Source organism: Apodemus sylvaticus, chromosome 23 (assembly GCF_947179515.1).
Source record: "Apodemus sylvaticus chromosome 23, mApoSyl1.1, whole genome shotgun sequence".
NCBI lineage: Eukaryota > Metazoa > Chordata > Mammalia > Rodentia > Muridae > Apodemus > Apodemus sylvaticus.
Window position 1 is genome coordinate 26,733,482 of NC_067494.1, and position 20,251 is coordinate 26,753,732.

At 41.1% G+C, this 20,251-nt stretch overlaps 1 protein-coding gene across 5 annotated transcripts in view; it reads left to right on the top strand.

The window, feature by feature from the left end:
- The window catches only part of Utrn (utrophin), a 508,244-nt gene that overhangs the window by 335,304 nt on the left and 152,689 nt on the right, over positions 1–20,251 (top strand). For all 5 annotated transcript variants that reach the window (XM_052169847.1, XM_052169848.1, XM_052169850.1 and 2 more), the window contains one exon: positions 13,136–13,308. In XM_052169847.1, the coding sequence (XP_052025807.1) occupies positions 13,136–13,308 (173 nt within the window). The remainder of the gene's footprint in view (positions 1–13,135; positions 13,309–20,251) is intronic.

The window sequence follows — 20,251 nt, forward strand, 5'->3', positions numbered from 1 at the left end:
GGATTCCTGAATGTCAGTACTCCCAGTCTTGTCTGGTCTGTTTTGAGCCACACTGCAGATTGCTTTTCCTCTATATTTTCTGAGTAATGGTTGCAGAAAGTTGAATGTATCTGAAATCAAGAGTATCTGTTTATCCATCCAAATCTGATGCATTGGAAATCCCATATGGCCATTTTTTTTTTGGCCCGGGGGGGAGGGGCGGAATATCAATTTCTATAAATAAGTAATGAAAATATTTTAAAAGCTTGTTAAATTTTATATAAATGGACATATGTAAAACACATGCTATGGAAATACTGATGTGAAAATAAGTTGGGAATGAGGTAGAAAGGGAAAAGGCTTGCAGATCAGACAGACACCTGTAACAGTGATGGAGTCCTGGTGGATTTGCACGCTTCTATGTGAAGATCTTTCTTCAGAGGTTTAAGTGGATGCTAACAACTTTGATACACAAGTAATCACTTGGGAAACAGTGCTCTGACTTCAGCATGCTCTTCCACCTTTGCTGTTGACTTGATATAAAAAAAGTAAACTCAGTTGCGTTAACATCTTTCCATCTGTGATGTGTCAAACACTGTTCATGGTAAAATCCTCTCTGTGACTAGAGAAAGATGTTTCCTATAGGCATCCCTATGATTCTTCGCTTTTATGGCTATTATAAATAGCTGTGTAAAGACAAAAAACAAAAAATGTGAAATGGTAAGATGATTAATGAGTACAAAGGTGTAGTTTGTTCTGAACTTTTCCCTCCAAAGTCATCCCACCTGAAGTGGAAAATAAGTTCGGTGTCATTGGTTGTCAAAATTGGAATATTTTTCTCTTGCTTTGTGTCCGTATCAAATTCTCCCTATGAAAACAGACCTGGTGACTTTTTAATAAGATCAAAGAACTTTTAAGAACTAGTTCCCTCATCCTTTTTGCCTTTGCAGCCCGTTTTATTTTCTTTGCACAAATAATGGAATTAATCAAGCCTGTTTCCTTTTGTGGCTTACATTGTGTGACGCACCCACTCCCTTTTCTTTTCCTGGGTGGGCTCCTGAGGGGAATATGGATCCTGGGGTCTATTGAGGACCGAGAGAATGTAAAGGATACAGTACTGAAGTCTGGGGCAGGGAGGCCTCCAGGAAGTGGGAGGAAGCTTCAGTCATGCTGGGTGAGGGGGGGGGAGGAGAGGGAGGATACTGATTAAAATAATAAACCGAGGCTGAGGTGAGAGTCGATTGCCTGCCGATCGCCAGGGCGCTGTCAGACCAGGTCTGGGAGTCGCTGGAGCTGCTGCGGGCCCCCTCTGGGCGCTGCGCATCCTGCCCTGAGGAGGGCATCCTGGGATTTGTTGCAAGACTTTTTTTTTTTCCCTCCGGACCGGAGCAACTTCTTAAAAAGCAACTTTTAAAAGTTCAACTCGGCAGCACTGACAGCATACTTTAGGCTGCGCAGAAGTGGGGAAGTGGAGTGAAACTAGCTTGGTGGTCACCATAGCAACTCTGCTGCCGCTGTCTGGGAGAATGGAAACCGGTAGTCTCCTGTCTCTGATTCTTTGGGGCTTCTTCAGCGAGGACTTATGTAAAGTCCTGCTGTTTTAAAACTAACTCTTTACTCAGATTCTTTCTTTCTTTCTTTCTTTCTTTCTTTCTTTCTTTCTTTCTTTCTTTCTTTCTTTCTTTCTTTCTTTCTTTCTTTCTCTCTCTCTCTCTCTCTCTCCTCTCTCTCTCTCTCTCTCTCTCTCTCTCTCTCTCTCTTCTCTCTTTCTTTCTTTCTTTCTTTCTTTCTTTCTTTCTTTCTTTCTTTCCTTTTTTTTTTCTGAATGGAGGAAGTTGGTAATGCTTGGCTTTTCCCCCCTCCCTTCTCTCTTGCAAGTTTCAGGGCTATAGCTTTTTCCCCTTTTCCTTTCTGCTGTGTGTAATTGAGACCAAACTCTAAGCCTGGGCTCCGGAGAGAACAGTGGTGGCCTGCAGGTCGTTAGGGAGGCGAACAGAAAGACATCCTGGGCTTCCCAGGGCAAAAAAAAGACCATGCCAGCCTCGTGGAACACAGCTACAAGAAAACACAGAAGCAGGTTTCTGCCTGCCGAGCTCCGAAGTCCGTGAGGAACCGGACCCGAGGTGGGGTGGCTAAAATGTCCCAGCGCAAGCCTCTGATGCTCGTGGGCCACTGCTCAAGGGCAGGGATTGGAAAGGATTTTACGAAGGAATTGAAAGTATAGCAAGAGAAGATACGGGTTTTAGAAGTTGGACGTTGTTGTCTGAAGGAAGTTTGCCGGGAAGATGTAGGCTTCCAGGGTTCCCGGACGATGATTGGTCTGAACTTCGGCTTACGAGAATTGTTGACAAAATTTGAAAAGGTAGGCAGAAAGCAAACTTCACGGATGCACTGTGTTTTAGCTCTGTTTCTGCTCTCCTCCTCCTCCTCCTCCTCCTCCTCCTCCTCCTCCTCCTCCTCCTCCTCCTCCTCCTCCTCCTCCTCCTCCTCCTCCTCCTCCTCCTCCTCCTCCTCCTCCTCCTCCTCCTCCTCCTCCTCCTCCTCCTCCTCCTCCTCCTCCTCCTCCTCTTCTTCTTCTTCTTCTTCTTCTTCTTCTTCTTCTTCTTCTTCTTCTTCTTCTTCTTCTTCCCCCTCCTCCTCCTCCTCCTCCTTTACTGCAGCTTCTAAAACTTTTTTTTTTTAATTTTAATGTAATCACTTCCTTGAAATTGTGTTTTAAGGAACGTAGTTCTTTCCCTTGGTGAGGAAGAGTTCTCCTGCTTGTCAGTTTGAACATTCCACATCAGAAGGGATGGCTTATATTCAAGTCAGCTGGTAACTTAATTGCAATTTATTTGGGGAAGAAAACAAAACAACAGCCAAATCCAGCAACAAACACTGGGTTCGGGTGCCAAAGGCTGACTTCATTAGGCGAGCGTTCTGTTTTCCATGCCCCTCAGGTCTGTTTATCTCTCAGGCTGCTGCGGCTCAACCTGCCCTTGCAGCCACGTCTGAGGACTCAGTTCTGAGCCCCCAGAAGCTGGCCCTGGGTAACGATGGCACATCTGCTGTCTGGCATTTCCTTCAGAATGTCTTGTTTTAAAAGTGGATAGGGTTTAAGGCTTGGATTACTAACTTTGCACTTGGCACCCTCTCTTCCCCCCAAGGCTCTTGGCACACCCCAGGGTGGAGCCTAGCCTGAGAAAAGGCTACCTCCTCACTTTTAGAATTAAACAAAGCAGAGACCTCCTGGAGCCAGTTAGTGGCTTCCTGAGTGCCCGTCTTGTTCCAGTTTCTGCTCCTTAAAGGAGTGGGGAAGAGAAAGAAAAGAAAGAGGCAGGGTCTTTATCCCTCCCCGTAGGCACAGATGAACTGTTTATCAACTGCTAAATGTGTTCTGGCTTTCCCCACCATTCACTGAAAGTACTAATATAAGAAGCATCTTGAATCGTTCAAAGAATAATAGGCTTTTTCTTAGGAATCACAACTGCCAGAGGAAAAAGCTATAAAAAGCGATACCCCTTAACAAGGTGGTAGACTTTTACTGAACCATTGCGGCCATCCTGGCTCCCTGACAGTGGAGAAGTATGCACAACAACAACAACAACAACAACAACAACAAAAACTTAGTCCCTCCTCGAAGGGTGCTCCCCCGTCTCTCCTCATACTCCAGCTTTAGTGGTGGGGGGACTTTGCTTGTGACATAGGGCAGAGTTTGACCCTATTGCTTTCATAGTTGGTAAGCGTCTGAATTTTGGAGAGAAAAGGGTGAGTTTACAGTTGGCTTGCTCACTTAGAAGGGGCATAAAAAGGAAGGATATTCCTCTTACGGCAGCTGCGAACAGCAGGTGACAAACTTTATGGCCATAAAGAGGTCTGTTGGCTTGTTTTCTGCAGATTTGTCTCCTTCACATAAAAAGGTATAGAGCACATGTGACATGAATAATTCATGCTTGTCACCCTCACATACCCGCCCCCCCCCCCCAGTAATTATGGCGCAATAGCTGGACTTTTGAATTCTAATTGCTGCTATTTGTCTTCAAGCTTAGGTCAGATAGCTGAGATGAGCAACCTAGTTTCTTAAGCCTCTGGGCCACCTTATGGGTAAAGTCAAATGCTCTGATGTTGGTATGCTTTCTCTTTTAACCCCCAGTTCTTAATGTCTGGGCATGACTTAATCTTGGTTTTACTTGAGGAGTTGGCTTGATTTGTAAAAGAAAGTAAAAGAAAGGCTTATATATGTTAAAGGCTTGATTTGAAAATTTTCTCTAAGGATAGATTTCATAGGAAGTTTGTGCGTGCTCATTCTTGTGATGGACATGTTTTAAAAGCCTCCGTGAAGGTAACACTTACATGTGTTTCACTGGTAGGAAGCCATCATCCACCAGTGTGTATTTCCCCAACTCGCGCCTTAAAAAAAAAAAAAAAACCCTTTGTATATTCTAACAAAGCTGTCTCATTGATTCAGCTTATGCTGTATTAAGTCCTGGCCAGGAAAGCTGGAATTCTGGAAAGATTTCACTACTTCACACCTCTCTAATTTAGCTACCTCCCTTTCTCCAACCCAGAAAGCAACTCTGCTATTTCTAGGGACATCTGAAACTATTTGTTATTGGAAATCCTTATGGGATGCTGACTGCCCCGTGTACACAACTCCCAGCTTCCCTGTGCCCATGGCATACAGAGGCTGACCTATCATGTATATGTTGGTGGCCTTTTCTTTATTCCAAAGACTGTAGAAGCTCACCTACTATGTATGGTGGTAGACTCCCTTTATTTCACGGGATACAGAAGTTGACCTACTATGTGCAATGTGGGGGGGACCTCTCTTTCCTTTCAGATCTTTTAGTTCTTCTTTGATATTGGGGATCTGCTTCTAGAAAGGAGAGTCTTCTTTGGCATGTCATTCTTTTCATAACAGCAGTTATAATTGTTCAGTCAGATGGCAAGTTATCACAACCAATTGTCGAATCTGCTTTATTTTTGAAGCCATTTCTGCCTTGAAGAAAACTAAGGGCCAATATTGGGACAGTGGATGCAGATTCGATATGTTTGGTAATTGAGGTCTGCGCTTGGTAGTGTTGACTAATACTGAGAGATTAGCTTGTTAAAATATTTAAGATCACTGAATGGGATGAAAGCAAGCCTTCTGCCTGCCTTGAAGGCACCAGACTGTGGAGATGAAGAGAAAACCACATTACTTTAAGAATATCAACAGCTGTGCTCTTTTCACACATATTTGACGATCTGGCATATGAATGAATATCTACTCCTAGGATTCTGCTTTGCAGCTAGGTGGGCAGGTTGCAACTGGGACTCCTGTCTTTTCAACCTACAGTGTATTGAGTCCTTGGGGATCTAAGAGGCAGGAAGGTTTCAGTTAGACATTCAGATGCTTGCCCAAGAGCAGGGAGCCATACTCACGTACCAGGAGGAATCTCTTACTAAAGGATAAGGACCTTACCATGTGATGGATGCACCAATAACCAGGTCTGTCAGTATCTTTAAACCACATGCAGCTACGGTCATGAGCCTGAGAGTGTCTTCCTCAAATTTATAGTTGAAGAGACGACTCACCAGGGAACCCCTGGCAAAGCTTCTGGTTAGTTTCATGCTTCCACTCATTTTAATTCACCACGTTTTTCTTGAACATACTTTCATAGCGAAAGCACCATGGGTGAGTGCTGTGCTGTCCTACCGGAGTCTCTTGTATCGTGTACTGGTTTTGTGTCCTACAGAGAAATGAGTAATGGGAAGCTTTAGCTCAGTGACATTTTAAATGACTGTCGCTTTTATTAATTTTTGTAGCCCTGCTACCAGATGATTGATGACAATCGTTGTTCCAAGGGTTTTTTGTTTTTGTTTTTAATCGACAGATGATAATCATACATCTTTATGGGGTAACATGTGACATGTCGTTACATTTATATATTATGTCATGATTAACTCAGGCTCTTTTGAGCCTTCCATCATCTGAAACATTTACCACTCCATTGCTCTTTGGGTATACAAAATCTCCAATCACAGTTTGAAACACATGATACAATGTGATTGATTATATTCTCCTTTGAGGGATCCTTACCATGTATCTGGTTGGCAGCATTCTCTTGGTGACTCTTTAAAGGGAGAGGATCTTCACAGTGACAATACAGTCACGGACTATGTAATGCATCTCTATGATGTTTACCCCTTGGGCATGATTCTGATATTTTAAAAGCTATAAGAGAGGCTTATTTGAGCCATGGCTCATAGGTGATGGTCTATCATGTTAGAGAAAATATGGCCGCCATAGTGGTTTTGACCCCACTTGCTGCTCATGGATGAGCAGGTCCAACAAGGAGAAAAGCTGGATTGGAGAGAAGTGGGGCCAGGGTATAATATTCAAGCCTGCCATCTGGCTACCACGTCCTCCAGCTAGACCCTACCTTCTACAGTCTCCATAACATTTCAAAAACAACTCTAATAGATTGTTAAATACATAAGTCTATGGGGGACAGTTCACATTGAAACTGTTATAACCTCTGAGTTCTACCTCCAACCCTGATATATTTCATTTTGACATGGGTCTCCTGGAGGAGACAGTAAATCTCATACTTAAAGGTCTGCCCCTTCATTTACTGTTCAGGAAATATTTCTGAAGTACCAGGTATCAGGGTGAATGGAGGGATGGAGGTCACTCACTCTTTCCTTCATTGGGCTATTCTAGTGGTAAGATATAGACCTTAAGGATGGAAATTTTACATAATGTGTGAAGTTTGTCTTATTGTCTTAGTTGGGTTTTTTGCTTGTTTCCTGTGAAGAGACACTTGCCATGACCAAGGCAAATCCTATAAAGGAACACATTTAATTGGTGCTGGCTTACAGTTAGGGATTTAGTCCATTATCCTCACGGCTGCAAAGTGTGGTGTCAAGTAGACAGACATGGTACTGGAGAAGAAGCTGGGAATTCTACATCCTCAGTTCACAGGCAGCAGGAAATGAACTGACTTGAGCATCTGAGAACTCAAAGCCCAACCCCTAGTGATGAACCTCTTTCAACCAAACCACAGCTGCTCTAGGCCACGCCTACTTCAACAAGGCCACACCCCTTAATAGCACCACTTCCGCCCACATGCTTCTGGGGACCATTTTCTTTCAAAGCAGTAGACTCATTTTGTTCAGTTCCTTTTAGTTTAGTTTTGTTTTAATTCAACTTACTTTTGAGACAGAGTATTCTAGAGTTGGTCATTGTGTTGATCAGTTTGGAATCAAGTTCTTGGTGATCCTCCTGCCTCAACCTCCCAAGTCCTGGGGAGTTGTAGGTATGAGCCCTCACACTCAGCCAATAGCTAGTAAAGTAACAGTAGAAACTGTTTTTGTAAAGTCTCCTCTGGAAAAATTGCATTTTATCTGTGATTTCAAAGCGGAGTTTAATTTAAGGGAGGAATTGAGGTTGTGTTCGGGTTTGTGTACCTGTGCATGCAGTGTGGTTGGATTTGGGTAGTGGGAGAAAGTCACTAGGATCTTCATAGGCAGAGCCCAGCAGCAACACCGATTGGGATTTGATGAGAAGCTTACCCCAGGAGTGTAGCTTTGAACGTTTGATTAGCGTGAAGGACAACAGGTTTGAGGTCAGACTTAAGTCTGCTCGCAGTGCATGGTAGAGAGGAGTTGAGTTAAAACATATTGGCCACTTGAAAGGTTAAGGAAGTGTTCCTAGAAACTTGTGATGCAGATAGAGTCTGTGCTTCTGTAGTGTATGCTTTGAAAGGAAAGTCACCATAGTATGATTTAGTGGGTTTTACAAACATATGGTATAGACTTTCAGAGTTAAAAGCTGGAAATATATTTTTTTTTTTGGTTGTAGACAATAGTTCTGTTTACAGTAGTGTTTAGATGTTGTCATTTGAAAAGCAGTTTATAGTTCATTATAAACTGGCTTGTTGAAATCATCTTGAAATTGTCATAAATGGTAATTTTTAACTTAGTAAATTGTAACTTAGTAAATAGACTCGTCATAGTTTTTTTCTCTTCGATACAAGTGTAGACAGAGATCCCTGGAGCTCTCAGTTGAGGAGTCTCCTCCATCAGATTGTCCAGTGGGCTTCTCTGTGGGATATCATCTTCATTGCTTAATGATGCAGGAGGGTGCAGCCCACTGTGGGCAGCACCATCCTTAGGCCATATAAGAAAGTTAGCCAAGCAAGCCAGGAGGAACGAGGCAGTAAGCTGCATTCCCCAGGGGTCTCTGCTTCAGTTCCTACCACCAGGGTCCTGCCCTGACTTCCCTCGGTGATAGACTGTGACCTGGGAGGTAGAACATGAAATAGAGCTTTTTCTGCCCCACTTGGTTTTCAAGTACTGTCAGCTTTACAGTCAAAATGGCATTCTAATGTTGATCAAAACAGGACTCAATAGCTGAACTAAAAATTGCATGACAAGTTATTGGAAGGAAATACAGTATTTAGTGCAATTAGTAGAGTAACTGAAATCAATAAATAATTGAATAACTTCTTACAACTACAAATGCCAAAAACACATTTCTGACTTGGCATTTGACTATATTACTTGTTTATTTTTATATGCAAAATATCTGGATTTTTTTTTCAAGTTATGAAACTCATCTTTAAAATACAAAGCTCTGGCGGCAATCCTTCAGCATCTTCTTTGTCTTTTGCATCCGACATGACTTTTAAAAGGCACACAGGATTTATTTTTCTGCCCTGGGTTGCTTTGTTCATTTAGCTAAGCTGTGGGGCAGGCTATGAAGTAATTACTAATTTCCCCTCTCCATCTTCAGGACAGGGGTCAACACCCCTCCAGAGGAAACATTAGCAACCTTCTCTAACCATATAGGGTTAGAGAAGTAAGCCATGCAAAAATAAAGTCCAATTAGTCTCAAAGAGAATGCATGTACTCTAGCAGGTATTTAGCTGCTGAAGTTGGCTTGATGGTATTATGCCCTGTTAGAATGTTCATACAGTTCTCTTTGGGTAAATCTAAAGAAACATTTCGAGACAGGGTTTCTCTGTGTAGCCCTGGCTGTCTTGGAACTCATTCTGTAGACCATGCTAGTCTTGAACTTCGAAATCCACCGGCCTCTGCCTCCCACATGCTAGGATTAAAGGTGTGTGCCACCACTGCCCAGCTAAAGAAACATTTTTACCTACAAAGTTACATTACTAGTGTTAGTAAGACATAGGAAACAGAGTATATCAGGCCTATATCTGTAAACCTAGCACTTGAAATATTCCATGGGAGGATCAGCTTAGGAAACATATAGTGAAACCCTGACACAAGGGCAAAAACAGAAACAACAACAACACAAACAAATTGTGGGTGTTTCTGTGTTTGTATTTATGCGATATCTTTATTTATATTTTCATTAAAAGAATGCCTAGATGAGGCAGATCTGCTATTAAGATATCAAATGCAAAGTAAATATAGTACAGAACTAATATATTCCTTTCTTTGTGCCATTTATTGGACCTACATAGTGAGTGCTAATCACTGAAACACTACTGCTAATCAGCAAATATTACTTAGCTCTGGAAGCCTTGTTCTGAAGAACTGTGATGGGGTTTGCATTGCATCTCATGCTATTGATGGTGTTTCAGTAAGAGGAAGCATAGTGGCCTTTTTTTTTGTCCAGCTCTTCTTCTATCTTAACCCTCTCCAATACGCTTACACCCACCCCTACATGCATCCTTAGGACATTTCTCAGCCTCATTTTCAAGGTATTAGTTCAGCTATTTGCTGTAGCGTGCACATGACTGGCTCTTGTTTAGAGCTTGGAAGAGAACCACCTTGTGCTTCTCGATGGATTACAGTCCCTTGCTAATTATCAGTAACTGTTTAGTGCTGTTTAACCTTCCGCAGGGCTTGCTGGGTGACAGAGGTAAGCATTAACAGCGCTACGTCTTCCTGGATCGCCAACGAGAGGAAAGCTTCCTTTATGGGACTTTGATTTATTTTAGCATTTGATGCTGCTTGAGGGTCGTGCCCTCAAAGCCTTCCGTGCTGGCATCTTGATTTTAAAAGCTTTGCATCATTGCACAGCTATTTACCAACGAGCGTGATTCATTAACTTCATTTAATTCTGAATTTCCAATGAGAGCGGAGACAGGACTTTACAGCATGGGCTTCTAACTGATTTCACGTTTCTCATAACCAAAACTTTTGAGTGAGGAAATTGAACTTAAATGTTTACCCCATTGCTGTCCAATCCATCACCTGCTTTCTTTGTCACTACTGTGGCTGACTTGTCAACCAATCAAGATGTATGAGTATTTGTTTCTGACATTGGTCTTTGTGTCCTGAATCATCTATTCCATTTCATGTTAGGCTTATTTTGTATTACACAAGCTGTGAAGGATGCAGAAGGAACATACTACAATTTTGTGGGTTTTTGTTTGTTTGTTTTCTTTTTATTTGCTTGTGTGTTCATTTTCAATTCTGGGTGGTTTTGGAAGGGTGCATCACCAAATGGCAAATAAAACAAAATAATGTGTGGTGATCTCTTTTTCTTTGTTCACATTCTGATTGTTGGCGTTTCTTCCTAACTGCTGAGAAGGGTTTCTCACATCTTGAAGGCTTTATTCCAGCTGGAACATCACTGAGTTCTTTCTCCATGCCTTCGGGGCCAAGTGCCTTTACCGTTTTTGCTGAATTGGGGAACACATCACCTACCATGATTGTGAGGAGGAATTTGCTTCATATTGGTAGCATCCAAACTTGTAAAGTTAGGGAGTGCTCTCATGAAACATAGAGTTTCTGCATCCTATTGTTCGTCTGTCTTTCTGGTCTCTTGGATCTAAAGGGTAGCAGGAGCCAGGTCTAATGTGAGGATGTTGTGGCTTGAGGCTGTGTTGTGACTTTTGGTGTGGTTCACTGGTTCAGAGAATGTGAGGCCAAGTTCCCTTGGCAATGGAAAGCAAAGAGAGGCCTTGTTGATTGTATCACTGAGTCTCTTGAGAAATACGGTAATGATATAGATCTTACAGCACTGCAAAGTAGTCTTCTAAGTTTCTCCCTGAAGAGCAACTGGGAATTCATGCACATGAAACTGGCCAAGACCAAAGAGAAGTATGTTCTGGGTCAGAACAGTACCCCTTTTGACAGTGTCCCCGAAGTCATCCACTACCACAACACCAGTAAGCTACCCATCAAAGGGGCTGAACACTTGGCCCTCTTCTGCCCAGTGAAAAGACTAACCTCACTCTGCTTTGTGACCAAGCCAGTTACTTGGAGGAGCTGGCAGGGCACCTTAGGAAGAAGGAAGCCATCTCACCTTCAGCTGCTGTTACGATGCGACCTGAGCTGATTAGACTGTAAACAGCAGAACGTATTTCTCCCATTCTGAAAATAAGGAAGTCCAAGGTTAGACACCCACAGCTTTGGTGTCTGGTGAAAGCCTACTTTCTGGTTCTAGGATGCTTCATACTATGCCCTTTATAGTAGAAAGGGCAAGGCAGTCTTTGGGATAGATGGCATCACCCTCTGTCCAAAGCTGCATCTCTACACACTATCACATTTAAGAGAGAATTTCAATTTTATCTTTGGGCCTCAGGACACCAAACCCCAGAGCATTATAAGAGGCTGTATTAAGAATATAAGCTGAGAGGAGAAGGGAACTATGGTGCTGAAGCATCAGCCCCCTTTTCCCTAATCCAGATTCATTGCCTGTTCCTCTGGTATACTGCTTATTATACACTGAGAGATGGGGAGGAGCACCACAGCTTCATGGCCTGCTCTGGTGTCTGCTCTCTGTTCTGTTGCCACTTTCATAACCATGTGTTCATTCTTAGTGACCATCATATCAGTAAATTATCATTGGACTGCTTCCGAGTAATTCAGGATGAAAGATAACTGCTAAGTTGATACAAAAGCAGTATTTAGAGAGTGGGGGCAAAAGATTGATCATTGATCAGAAATTCTACAGTTCTTTAAAATCATAATGTCTGCCTATTTCTAAAAGTGCTGCTTTGTGTTTGTAGAAACTTTTCAAAATTCAAGGACATATTCACAGGAGAAATCCTAGATTTTTCTATGACCTCTTCAGATGAAGATTATATCATTTTGATTTTTTTAGCATTGTAACGTGCTTGCCTTTTTCTATAAATGCATATGATAACTTGAAAAAATATATAAATTTACATAAACATAGCATATAGCTTCATACCTTGCTTTTCAAATTCAATTGCTTGTTACCACTAAAGCAAAATATTAATTGAGTGTATTCATGCATTCATGTTCTTAGGATAGATGCTGTAACAAGTTCTCAGGATAGATGCTGTAGTAAGTTCTCAGGATAGATACTGTAACATGTTCTTAGGATAGATACTGTAACATGTTCTCAGGATAGATACTGTAACATGTTCTCAGCATAGATACGATAACATGTTCTTAGGACAAATACTGTAACGTGGTCTTAGGATAGATACTGTAACATGGTCTTAGGATAGATACTGTAACATGTTTTCAGGATAGATACTGTAACATGGTCTTAGGATAGATACTGTAACATGGTCTTAGGATAGATACTGTAACGCGGTCTTAGGATAGATACTGTAACATGGTCTTAGGATAGATACTGTAACAAGTTTGTTTTTCCTTACATTCTGCAAGTAATTTCAGTGTTAGCTTTTACTTTCCTCTTTAATCAAAGAAAATTTCTTTTTCTCTTATTATTTCTTAATGAAGGTAAGCATATATATGAATGTCTTCAAAGGTTTTAGAATAAGTTGTATGAGATTAAAATGGCAGGCAGAGGGAAAGTAAGTTTGTCCAAATGCAAAACACATCACAGATTACATGTGCTTTGGCAGTGTGTAAAGGGTAGACAGAAATAATCTTACTTAATGTTAAGTAAAATTCAGTGATTTATAATAGTAATAAAATTTAAAAAACTGCCCACTCCCTCTAAAATACTAAAAATCAAACAGGATGGTACATGAATGTAGATTGTTATAAATTCTGCTTTTAGAACACGGGGAATCGATATATTAGAGATTTAAAGGCTGTTATTTTCAGTGTTGGAACTATGGGAACCCTTGGTTTTGTTATACATCATTGATGGTAAAATAAAGTGTTTTGAGTGACAACAGTTTTCTGCACACGTTCATGTAGAGACCCTGCAATGTGCCCCCCCACCCCCGTGACCTTTACCATTGTTTCATCTCTTTGCCTTTCTCTCTAGGACATCCAGGCAGAAATTGATGCCCACAATGACATATTTAAAAGCATCGATGGAAACAGGCAGAAGATGGTGAAAGCTCTGGGGAGCTCTGAGGAGGCAACAATGCTTCAGCATCGACTGGATGACATGAACCAAAGATGGAATGATCTGAAGGCAAAATCTGCTAGCATCAGGTCAGAACACTCAATATCAAAATAAAACATGTGCGTGTGTGCTTGCTTATGTAGATTTGGGTCTATCAGAACGAGAAGGATTAGTACAACTCTATCAGAAATCCAAAGTCTGTTTTCTTGCCAGTTGATACTGAAGATAGATTTAACAGTAGAGGACTTAACTCTGTGCATAAGGTCTTGGGTTCAGTCCTTAGCACTACTGAAAGAATTAGTACGTAGTTAGAAGTTTTCACCTTATTTATATCCAGTGCACTCTACTGTTTGTCCCAGGATATTTTTAGTCATGTTTTAAATCACACAACAATAGGCATGATAATGTCACTGACACTTGCTAATTGCTAAGTGTTTATCATTATATTGTATATTTTATTCTATGTTAGGATCATTAGAGTCCTGTCTGTCTGCCTGTCTGCCTGTCTGCCTGTCTGCCTGTCTGCCTGTCTGCCTGCCTATCTATCTATCTATCTATCTATCTATCTATCTATCTATCTATCTATCTATCTATCTATCTATCTTATCTAATCTTTCTCTCTCTCTCTCTTTCTCTCTCTCTCTCTCTCTCTCTCTCTCTCTCTCTCTCTCTCTCTCTCTCTCTCTCTATTTGAGACTAGTTAGTAGTCACTACATGACCAGACTGACTTTAAACTCAGAGTTATCTTCCCACCTTTGCCACTGAAGTGTAGGAATTAAAGGCATTCATTTTTATAGAGAAGGCATCCTATAGCCTAGGCTGACCTTGAGTTTATTTTGTAGGCAAAATTAGCCTTTAATGCTTTGCTAAAAACAAAACAACAATTCCCTTCATTTTAATTATGTCCATGTATATGACCATTGCAAATGTTTGTACTCCATGAATGTAGCAACCCATGGAGGTGGAAGAGGACATTGAATCCCCTAGAACTGAAGTTATGGGCAACTGGGAGCTGCCATGTAGATTTTGGGAACCAACCTAGGTCCTCTACAAGAGTATGAGGTGCTCCTAACTTGTGAACTATGTCTTTAGGCCCTGGCCTTAACTCTTCTTTATCTTTCATCCAGAGTGTACTGACATTACATACAAGTCTCATCCTGCCCATTTAGAACACTTACTTTACTCAGTAGTCTTGCACTGTGTACTAATTTATCCATCACTTTATGTAGAGTGGTTGGTTTCACACAACTACTTAATTTATATTGTAGCGATCTTATGGCTTCTCAGAACATGACTCTATTGTTAAGTGGCGTGTGACTGTTTTTGAAAAAATCCTGGTACAGTAGAATGTCAGGATTTCCATATCAGATTTTTTTTTTTTTTTTTGGATTTGTTTTTTTCAGACAGGGTTTCTCTGTGTAGCCCTGGCTGTCCTGGAACTCACTCTAGACCAGGCTGGCCTCAAACTCAGAAATCCACCTGCCCCTGCCTCCCAGAGTGCTGGGATTACAGGCGTGCGCCACCACCGCCTGGCCATATGAGAAATTTAATGAATATAAAGATTGAGCTAATAAGATAAAAGCCAGAATTTGAATGTAGAATTCTTTAAATCTTGGCATTGGATCTATTTTGCTCCATCAAGTGTCTATGTCCAATCTGAAAATATATTTATTTATTGAGATTAATTGCCTCCTGTAGACACTAAAATGTAGAAGTGATGATTCAGTTATGCTTTGGATGAAAGTAAAATTCAGTTAAATATGGGCATTAGGATCAGGGGTCTGAGAAGGAAATCAGCCAATTACCCAGGCAACAGAATGGTACCATTATTGGGATTCAAGCACATTTTAAGGTCATAAAAGCTGAGAGACATATTGGGTACCATTATTGGGATTCAAGCACATTTTAAGGTCATAGAAGCTGATAGACAGCTTCTAATTGCCAGTAAGTTAAGGGGACACTTACAGAAGAACATATTAGCAAGAGTGATAATTCCAAAGAGGAATGTTGGTTAAAAGCCTTAAGTTTGGTTGTATCACGTGTTGAATATGCATAACCTTAAAACCAAATGATTCCCCCGAATGTGATTCTTGCACTTGACTGTTTATTTTCTGAACTTGGACAAATTACTTTACCCCGCTGAACTTTGCCAGGGTGTATCATCTGTGTCCAACACACTTGATTATCAGAAAGACTAACTAGAATGATTTCATTGTGTCTCAGTCTCTGTAGACCCTGGTAAAAGTAGACTCTAGGCTATTATTCATTCATCCACAAGGTTGGGTCAGTGGATCTACTTCAGTAGGTGTTGGGAATGCACACAGAGAACAGAATGCCAGAGAACAGAAATCATCCACTATTATTTGTCCTGAATGATTTTCTTATGAATAAAGGGTACCATGTGCTGGAACATTTGTGCTCTGCTAGGTCTCATAAATTAAAACTTGAAACCCCTCTATTTCTTAGGAAGAATGAATTGTGATATGCTATGCACTCTTCTCTCTATAGCTCCAGTTGGAAATTATCTCTGCATCAGCACCTATCCTGTTCGTTGGTGTTAGAGGAGGAGGCCCAATCATTGTTTATGCTGTGTAGATGCTATGTTTGTGTCCACATGGTCTCACTTGTGCTTTCTGTGATTAGATATGTGTAAATAAAGATGAAAGAACTTTTCATTTTTTAAATCTTCAAATGTGTAAAAAAAATAAAATCACATATCATTTACAAATTTGCATAAATTTGAGATAAAGTGGTTTATTTTTCTCAGGAGTGGGCTTTTCACATAGGAAGCTCAACTTAGAAAGACTTGGAACAGGGTAGGTTTGGAGAGCACTGTGCTTTGGAGAGAGACTATCTTCACATACTGGTGTTGTCGTGCAACAGTCAGTGGACAGGTCACTGACCCGTGTTTGTGCTTCAGTTTCTTTGTATGTGAATTAAGAGTAATTTCCTTAGTGGGGCTTCCGTGCATGTTTTATTTAACCCATATACAGTGTCTGCAGGAAGTAGCTGATGTTTCTTATTGTTCGCGGTCCCTACTTGGGTACTACAGAAATTCCTTCCCTCCCCAACCCCTCCCATATCTTAGTCGTTAGTGTAGGAACTGTTCAAGGGACTCACCAGTAAGTAGTACCCTCTTTCTTGGCTGGATGCTGAACAAATGTGAAAGAAAAGTGGGTTCAGCCGGCATCCTTACGAAGTCTGATGCTGTGGGAATGACGGACAGAAGGCAGGTGCTGGCTTAGAGCTTAGATTGCTAACTCAACCCTAGAATGATGCAGAATTCCCAGTAGTCTCTTCTCAAGGGGGCTTTCCAAATGAGACACCCTACAAGCCAAGAGTGGGAAAACAAACAAGCAAACAAGCAAACAAACAAACAAACACCTCTCTGAAGGCCTATTGTACAGCAAAAGTCCTCTCTGGGCCAGTTTATATCAGGCTCCGCCTCCTTCATTATACATGCAAATGATGTGGGTGGAGTTGCTTTTGGAGTCCTGCCTGGTTCTCACATTGCCTTCTGTTGGTATCTGATTCTCTGATATCGTTAATATTTCTGCAGACTCTTCCCCACTCTTCCCTATAATTAATTGAAAATTGACTTTTCTCTTAATTGCCTACTTTACTTGAAATGTTCTTTAATAGAGGTTAATTTCCTCCATTTTCCTTGCCAGTGGGAACACTCTGAATAGTAAGCCTCCTATGGACACCAAACATCAGAATCTCAGTCATGAACTGGCCTTGGAAGGCAGTTTGCCTGCAAAAGGAGCCCTGTCACACAGGGACAGGTGGCTAATTGGCAGCCTCATGTGGCTGCTCCTGCCTTGCTTCCCATCTCTCCACATCTCCTTTTCTTTTAGAAATAATGCTTCTATATTTCTGCCCTTTTATCATCTTACTCTTAATCTATAGGACCATAGGCTTCCTTTCTCTTTGAAGTACACATACTACTTCCTTTTATCCTCCGCCCTCACCTCTCATCCTTGGTGGAAACGTTCACACTGGTAACTTTTTTTTTTCCTGACGCAGAGTTTCTCTGTGTAGTCATGACTGTTCTGGAACCTGCTCTTTGTACCAGGCTGGCCTTGAACTCAGAGATTTGCCCATATCTGCCTCTCCAGGGCTGGGATTAATGGTATATGCTATCACCCAGCCATAACCTTTATTTTTTTTTAATTTTTTTTTATTTTAATCTTCAAGTTTCTCTTTGCACTGTCTGTAAAAGTTCTCAGCCCTGTTCTATTCTTAAGTCCCTTAGATCTGCTTATCCTGGGCTTCCATTGATTTCATCTCCATCTTGGCCTCCCTGAGGTTACCCAGTCCCCGGGACACAGGAGACCGTGGGCAGGGTGCTCTCCAGAGGAATTCAGGTGCATTCCACTGGACACTTGAATGTCCAAAATCAATCAAATCAAACTTATGTGCAGCATTCTTAATGAAACCCTCTTTCATATGATAGTGATGAGCCTTCTCCAGCTGGGACCCCATTTTTCCCTAGCTGGAGCCATCCATGCACTATTATATAACTGTTATTAATTTCATACAATATATTTATAATTAAACTCTAGGCACCTGCAGTATATTTAAAAATGACCATCCTCCAACATTTTCATTTTCTTCATTGATTTAAAAATTGTCATACAATTTTCATGATATTCTGTTCTCTTCCTCAACCCCACCTTCTTCCAGCCTTTTCCATGACGGATTGCTTCCTTTCTGCCTTAGTTTGGTTTTCCAATGCTGTAATAAAGGCAGTTTGGGGAGGAAAGGCTTTATTTCCCTCCCACTTCAACGTCGCGGTCTTTGAGGGCAGGAACCGACTATCGGGAGCCTCGCTTACTGACCTCTTCTGTGACTTGTGTGGCTTTCCTACAACTCTAGACCACAAGGGTGGCACAGCCCACAGTGAGCTGGGCCTTTCCGCATCAGACTTTAATCCAGACAGGACCCCATAAATTTGCCCACAGGCCAGTGTTCTGGAGGGGTTTTCTCAACACTTCCAGCCAGCTTGCAGCTCTTCATAAGACAGTCTAGTCAAAGCCACGCCCTCGCATTGCCCCTGCACCCCCACCCCACCCCACCACCCCACTCAGCTGAGTTTTCTCTTCTACTTCTTCTGTTCACTTTGATATACTGGTACCCACTTCCTCTCTCTATCCCCTCCTAGTGATCTTGGATTAATTGTCCCCTCCTTCCCTCCCTTTTTCCCTCCCTCCTTCCCTCCTTTCCCTTCCTCCTTCCCTCCCTTCTTCTTCCCTCCTTCCTTCCCTTTCTATGTATGTGCGTCTTCACAACCATGTGCCTTTTAAAATGCATCTACATGTAGATGCACAAACATGGAGAGATTAAAGATGTGTATGTTCCTCTATAGCTTTGCACTGTGTTTTTAAATTGTTGTTGTTGTTGTTAATTTTGAGGCAGGTTCTCTCTTTGAACCTGGAGCCAGAAGCCTCCAGGGATTTTCTGTCTCCACACCTCCAGTGCTGGGTTACAAGTACCAGCTTTGCTGTGGATGCTGAGAATCTGAACATAGATGCTCATGCTTGCAGTCCAAGCATTTTACCAACTGAACGCCCCACCAACCACCAGATTTGTGGTGCTTTAGGAAGGGGGGGGTGGGAGGCAGAAGCTAAGGCTTTCTTTATATAATTTGATGCTGCCTACTGACAATTGGTGTTATCATTCTGATTTTTTTCTGTTTTATTCACCACCATGCCTATCTTCAAAGGTCTTGTTTTCTCTTTAGTCTCCAAGCCTTTCTTTCTGTCATGACTTAATTGTTTTTTGAAGATAAGGCCATTTGATGGATAATGTCCTCCCCACTCCAAGTCAATACTATTTGTGATTTCTGCATTTCCAATAGTGTTTAGTTCATATGCCATGATGGGGAATGTTTCCTTTAATTTGTTTCTAGGAAGTGGATATATGCTCTTTATTGTTTTGTTTTATTTTGTTTTGTTTTTGCATCAAATCTACTCTTAAGTACTTATGGACATAACTACTTTAATCATGGTGTGGTCACTGGAACAACTACCTTAACTATTACTTTAAAGTTTTTGGATGACCATGTTTGAGCCTTTTAAATACTAAAATTCAATGTGCTAAATATGCTATGGCATCTTAAATACAATGCATAACATTATATATCTATATCTATATATCTATATATCTATATATCTATATCTATCTATCTATCTATCTATCTATCTATCTATCTATCTATCTATATATCTATATCTATATCTATCTATCTATCTATCTATCTATCTATCTATCTATATATATATATATATATATATTCAGGTCAGTGCACAATGAGTTATCTAAAGAGTTAAGATTTCACTTATAAAATAGGCTCTTAAGAATGCTGGCAGTACTTTATGATCACTTTTAAAACTGAATTGGAATTATACTAATAAATTCAAGACTGAATGCCATGGCTTACCTTTTTAAATTAAATTTATTTAATGTAAGATGATATTAATTAAATATCCACTTATCGGCTTAATGATGTTTAATATAGATCCATCCTAACAGGAGGTTTCAAAGGCCAGGGAAGTTGTCAAATGTGACGGAAACAGAGTTCAAAGATAAAATTCTATTTTGTGTTTCTTTTATAAGTCTTTTAAAAAATTTGGGGCACTGTTCTCTAAGCCCTTAGGGTCATTCGCCATCATCCTTGGTGTCTCGTGTCTCATGTTTTATAGTGCCATCTTAACCTTAAGGACTTGGTTTTGCTAACGACATTATAAACCTAAAGTCTCCTTTTCCTAAACATAACAAAACAAGATTCTACTGTGTCTGTTAGAACATTCTCCAGCAGGGCTTTCTGGTGACAGGAAGGGGTCCTGTCAGTCTGGTCTCACCATGCCTGGTAAGCCAACAGTGGCATTTTGAACTCTTAAACTGCAGTTAGTGTGACTGAGGAACTGAGTTTAAGTCCTAGTTACCTTCACATGTGTATTTCAATAGCTACACATCACAGGTGCCAGACACATCCAGTCATAGCTTTGGGCTGCTCTTTAGTGGCTAAAT